The following is a 6,627-nucleotide window of genomic DNA, read 5'->3' as shown; positions in this document are numbered from 1 at the left end:
TGCGTGCGTGCGTGCGTGTGGGTGACGTAGAGGGTTAGAGGGGTGCTTGCATCTCAGATTAATGTCGGATTTAAAGTGCGAGACCGTCGGGATAAAATGCCGCGGTGTAACAAAAATACCTTACTCAGCCGCTGCGTGTTGAATCCGAGCAGGTTAGGCCCTGCTCTACCCTTTATAACCCTCTGGATGCCCTTTATAACCCCTGGATGCCCTTTATAACCCCTGGATGCCCTGTATAACCCCCTGGATGCCCTTTATAACCCTCTGGATGCCCTTTATAACCTCTGGATGCCCTTTATAACCCCTGGATGCCGAGTTAGGCAAGGTGACAACAAGAACTATCGTTTAACGTATTTTGGTATGGCAAGGCCGGACAGACGCTGTTACTGCATCTGCAGTGGGATCTGTTGCTTTGGTTTGATCAGGGTTGGTGACTGGGTTTGAATCCCAGATTTGCCTGGTAATGCATTTTGGTTTATTAGAACCAGGCTCGTTGAATCGACACACGCCTAGGGCCATCGGGCTGTCCTGATAAACTGAAATATATTCTTTTCACACCAGCTGATAAGCTGTTCCGTTTGTCATTGATGTTCGAGATCGTGTCTGATACAATGGATGAAATGTTATGTAGTAGTAAGTGTGGAGTGTTGGCATGTCATGCGGAGGTCTACCAAAACCCATTCCATGATGAGAGCTACAGTTACGTTTGTTTAACACCCGTACTTACTACTTTAGGAAGAAGACGTGTAAAGGCGGGGCCAGATATAGAGCTTGCAAATATCAAACTGAAATTCTTATATAGTAAAGTTTAAATCGATCATTAAAAAACAATGAGATTATCTCCTAAGAGTAGGTAAAAGAACAATCACACCCGTCCTCTCCCACGCCATGGAGTGTCCAGTGGTTACCATTTACCCCCATGTCAAAGAAAGTATACTATTGAAAACATCCCGTTCGTGATACTACAGTTGCGTGACATATTAACTATAGTTATATTAAAGAATGTGGCGTACTTTAACTTATCTTGCGTAGCATACATACATACAGACAGACAGACAGACAAGCGACAGCAGCAAGACGTTGTTTTAAGTTCAGTTGCTGAAATAAAAAGATGTCTGTTTTCAGGGACCGGTGGCTACATGACTTCTACCACGTTTGCTATTTTCAGGGCGGTCGGATATAGCCCAGTGGTTGAACGTTTCTTCTCGTCACACGGAAGAAACGGGTTTGATTCTCACACGCGTGAAACTTATAGTTGGAATATGCGAGGTAAAACACAACTCACTCTCTGACTTACGCGTAGATCGGACTCTATACCTGTACAGAACTATGTACTCAACGGTCCATGACGATCTTCCGTATATCTGAACTATCACTGCGTGGGGTTACCAAAGCGGTAACATCGATTACATCTGTCACTTTTTGTCACATACTTTCAAGTGGCTGGAATGTGTAGAGAGGTAGGATAAAATCACGTCCACTCACTTACGACTTTCCTCTAAAAGGAGTGAGTGATCATGAGTGAGTGAGTATGTTTTCTTATACCTCTTATAGCAATATTCCCTCACTACCACGGCGAGTGACACCAGAAATGGGCTTCACACATTTTACCCATGTGGGTAATCGAACCCGGGCCTATGGCCTGACGAGTGAACTCTTTAACCTCAAGGCTACCCTACCGCCCCTCCTCTAAAAGGAAAAAAACCGATCGTCGTAGTTTCAGCGAAATACTTTTTCAAAACAAATGTAAAACAAATCCATGAGTCACAAAGTGTAATCGTTGCTCGAGAAATTTCACCTCAAACTTACGACTTGTGTCACTGCTGACATTGTCTACCAATCGTTGTACAGAGTTAACTCCCTTGACCAAATTAGAATTCTCTGGTTATGGTTCGAATCCTGACTGTGATCCTTGGACTGTCACTGTTCTACTCATTCTGGTTGGCTTCGCAATGTGGTAAAAATCCCCGAATTGAGTCACTGGTGCTTTTCCCCGAGCCAAACTCCAAACACGCTATGTAACAGAAGTGCTGATCAAAGCGTCATTAAGAATATTTCACTCAGAGGGCATCGTACCCTGACAGTGAATCGTTACTTACGGCATTAGGTGCCGCCTCCATAGTCGAGTGAGTGAGTGAGTGAGTGAGTGAGGTTTTACGCAGCTTTTAGCAATATTCCAGCAATATCACTGCGGGGGACACCTGAAATGGGCTTCACACATTTTACCCATGTGGGGAACCGAACCCGGGTCTTTGGCGTGACGAGCGAACGCTTGAGCCACTTGGATACCCCACCGCCCCTCAATAGTCTAGTGGATAGAGGGACTGAGCGGATTCCTTGAATGTTAGTGGATCGATCCCTATCCGCGTCATACCAGAAGGCGTTTAACAATTGTACTTGCTGTTGCCCTGCCTAGTGCAAGCCATTAAGGGTTTAAACAAAGACTGGTCGACTCGAGTAGGACTACAAGCGCAGACCCCACTCACCCACAGGTGTTGCTCTACTACGGTATAAGCTCATACAATGAGAACACTGTACACAGTCTTCGACATAATCAGGAAATTTATTCCATTCCCTGAAGACAAGAAACATAAACAACATTTGAGACAGTATATATATTCAAATCGACATAAATACCATATAACATCATTAAGATTAATATATACAAATGTACACCATTCTGATCCCATGGTCCAATGAGAGATTGCACAACAGCGATATATTATATCACAGTCTCACATAGCGTTCAGCACCTCATGACGTCACTCAAACCACTACCCACGTCACAAAAAATCGTGACATTTGGCGCCAACTCCTTAATCCCAAACATTCTCATTGAAAGTAAATAAATTAAGCATTTTAGGTCGCATAGATCAACAAGTATGTCATTTCTGCATGAATCGTGATATCTAGTTCTGTTGAAGAAGTTGTGCACTTTTTCTTGAGAACTTGAACAGCCAAACAGTTTGTCAAATTTCGCTCAATCACTTAAGTCTCGAGAGATTATTAGCGAATGTAAAATGCATATTACGGCTTTGAATCTAAATGCCATCAACATGGTACGTAAGTCCTGGGATCTCAAATCATGTCTTTTCAGGATACTCTCAAGTCACGGCCACTGCCACCAGAGGGCAGCACTAATATGTCTCTGTTCGGTCCATGGATAGCATGGACATTCATATTCGTTTCAATGTCCTTTACCTGCCTTCGTGCCAAGCCACCGTCCCCGAGCAGACGACAATAGCTCGCTCTTCTCGCTGCCCCACAATGTCTTAGACCTGTATTGTGGAAGTCGAGTGTGGTTATTGAAGAAGCTTCTCAAATGTACACATATATCGGGGGAGCTCCAATCCGTACTTGACTCCCCTTCTGCGGCACTTGAGAGTCGGTCTGCGCGACCCTGATACAGAACAGTTTGGCGCCAAAAACGCTGCAGACGATTCAACGTTCACTCAGTAATCCTATGAAGCGACGACACAGAGATAGCGCTAACCCGCATTGTACTACACTAGAGGATTTCTCAGCTCAGTGTTTTCAGGTAGCGCTAATGTTTCTCCAGTGTATCTTAGTAGCACTATAGATTGTCCGTGCACTTACACAAGTAGCCGTGCACCGGAGCAGAGTGTGTCGTCTGTGTAGCAGACATTACTTTTCTGTTGCCCTGAGATTCACAAACGCTGGGATTTCAAACCCCACCGTCACACAGTCTCATCAAATCCTTTCTGGTTTATCTTCAGGGAAAACTGACGTCCTGTGCCATACAGCGACACTTCTTGATCCCCTGGATTCTTTTCCTCTTGAAGCGCATGCCCTTCTTTCCAGGACAGCGGAGGGTTACAAGAATTGTCCTGAAGTGACGCGGTTTGCAAAAACCACATGACATAAACGCTGCTGGTCCTTGATCCTTTTTGTCGGATTTTGGAACAAAGAAAGAATTGCACTGGCCATAGCAGAAATTGTTTAACACAGTCGTTCTCAAACAACCCTTTTCCCGTATTACCTGCTTTAGGGGCTGTGTTTTACACCATTCCTTTCTCAAATAGGTCTTTTTCGTCACAACAACTGCCTTTCTGCTTCCTTTAATTGCGCTTTTGTGCCTATCGGGAACTAGTTTTGTCATGAAAGGGCCTCGAGAAGGTATGGCCGTGAATGTCTCTGTGGCGTTCAGTGGGAACCGATCTCGGTGACGTCTTTTGTGACTTCGTCTACAGTCGACTTGTGTTAAAACGAGACAGCCTACCGCTAGCACGGCCAACATGTGCACCACTGGAACTCGCATTCTGAAACATAAAATTCTAATCATTATTTCCTCAAAATAATTTAAAAACACACATCATTAATGCATTAACTCAACATATGGCGTTTCACAAGGTGGAAAAAATCACTTCCTGGAAAGTGTGCTTATTAAACACGTCTTTAGCGAACAATTTCACCTGTGAATGGACCAGTTATCGTTTTACCTGAAGATTCCTGTATAGTGGCTACGGTTCCAGCAGTCCCATCTCAGTATGGGATCTCTGCGAGTGATCGTTATATAGGATTGCCTGTGCTCTGAAGCAACAGGTGCGCCGGGGGTAGTCACCCAGTCGGACTGACGAACCGCATTGGCGGTCATTCATTGAATCTATACTTTAGGAAAGACGGACCACATATCATCGGAGGTATACAAATTTACTCCGGGATGCTGTTAAGTAAGTCATAAATCTACTGGGGCGCAGGGATAGGGAGCTAAAGTGAGTAACCAAATAGATTTCAGCGGGTCTTTTTGGCGCCAAGAGTTGGGTTTGGGAACGAGGGCGGCTGGCGATCGGCCAGCGTTGAGATAGTCGTGGTGAGGGGATTCTTTACCCGGGGGGATGGACACGGCCGAGTGAAAAGCAGACACTGCTTTTATCATCTTCAGCGCGGAGGCTCTCAATGATTGTTTGTGCGTGATTAGCCGCGATATTGACGACTGGATAGCAGTGAGTGGCGTGCGCCTCGCCAGACTTTTCACCGCTAGGCGTCGCTTTGCTGACAGCTTTAACACCCCAGTCTACTAATTTGCCGAACTGTGATAACTGAATAGGCTAACTAATAGCATTGCCTATATATACCAGTCTCTCTAATCCCCCAGTATGACCCTACCTCTAACCTTGTCACTGTACCCCTCAATTAACCTCCATATGTACCCGTCGGTGATACCCGCTCCAGCATTCCCAGTACACCCGCTTCAATACTTGGGAACAGCCGTGAAAGGGACCCGTAAGTCTCACTTGCGCCTTATTACGTTATAACGTGTTTAATGATAGCCCGTCTCTCTACAAACTTGTGTATACACCCGACCAATGCCAACGGTAATCCAACCTCCATACACTTATCTGTACCCGTGTTAATAACCCACCCCGAATACCCGTCCCTATATCGCAACACCATGTTTCTGTAACCTTACTAACCCCAACATATACAGCAGTCTGAATAATTATGCATACTGCATATACTTTTCGATCACGCGTATCTACCCGCATTTATAACATTGCATACATAACTGGATATATATAACTGCATATAAACATTTGTATAACACAACGTACAACCGTCTTTATAACCAAGCTATACACCCATCTTAATAGTTCGCACATACAGCCTTCTTATAACCCCGTATACCTGCCTTTATTAACTGCATATATACCAGCCTTTATAACGTGTCTAATATTTGTTTCCTTTCGGACCAATGTACTTATTTACACCCGTTTTACAGCCTTCCATTCTCTGTCTTAAGAACCTACGACACATCTACCTTTACAAACTACAATCAAACAAGTCGTAACCTAGAATAGAGTGATACCCGTCCTTCTGTCCTACAAGTATACCCACCTTTCTATCCTGCTGGTATACCCGTCCTTACATCTTACAAGTCTACCCGTCCTAATTACATATTACAAGTATACCCGTCTTAACATCCTACATGTACATCTGTCCTAATTACAGCCTACAAATTATAACCGTCCTAACATCCTACATGTACACCAGTCCTCAAGCATACCATCATCGTATCCCAATTGCGTAGATCGATGTTCATGTTGTTGATCACTTGATTGCCTGGTCCAGACGCGATTATTTACAGACTGCCGCCATATAGCTGGAATATTGCTGAGTGCGGCCTAAAACTAAACTCACTCACTCACAAATATAGCCGTCCTTCCACCCTACAAGTCTACCCGTCCTTACCTTACAAGTCTACCCGTCCTTCTTACCCTACAAGTTTACCCATCCTGTCATCCTAAAGGTCTACCCGTCCTCCCATCCTACAAGTCTACCCGTCCTCCCATCCTACCCGTCCTCCCATCCTACAAGTCTACCCGTCCTTCTACCCTACAAATCTACCCGTCCTTCTACTCTACAAGTCTACCGTCCTTCTATCCTACAAGTATACCCGTCCTTTTACCCTACAAGTCTACTCGTCCTTCCATCCTACAATTCTACCCGGCCTCCCATCCTACAAGTCTACCCGTCCTTCTACCCTACAAGTCTACCCGTCCTTCCATCCTACCCATACTGATACAGACACAACCCCTGTCGACGCTACCCGAGTCTGTCCACGACTCCGTCAGAACCGTCAGAACCATCTCCGTGTACAACGATACA

The 6,627-nt window shown here is 44.9% G+C and overlaps 1 protein-coding gene across 1 annotated transcript; it reads right to left on the bottom strand.

Annotated features, from left to right (window-relative positions):
* Nucleotides 1-2,547: 2,547 nt before the first annotated feature.
* On the bottom strand, nt 2,548-4,686 carry LOC124261566. Its single transcript, XM_046695895.1, has 2 exons — nt 4,461-4,686; nt 2,548-4,280 (listed from the first exon to the last, which is right to left on the bottom strand). Exons 1-2 carry the CDS (start codon nt 4,613-4,615, stop codon nt 3,734-3,736), a joined length of 702 nt encoding a protein of 233 aa, XP_046551851.1. The 5' UTR covers nt 4,616-4,686; the 3' UTR covers nt 2,548-3,733.
* Between the last annotated feature and the right edge of the window lie 1,941 nt (nt 4,687-6,627).

Source organism: Haliotis rubra, unplaced genomic scaffold (assembly GCF_003918875.1).
Source record: "Haliotis rubra isolate DU_JTF1 unplaced genomic scaffold, ASM391887v1 Scf80, whole genome shotgun sequence".
Taxonomy (NCBI): domain Eukaryota; kingdom Metazoa; phylum Mollusca; class Gastropoda; order Lepetellida; family Haliotidae; genus Haliotis; species Haliotis rubra.
The sequence above is the reverse complement of the archived record's forward strand: the minus strand, read 5'-3'. Positions and strand labels throughout refer to the sequence as shown.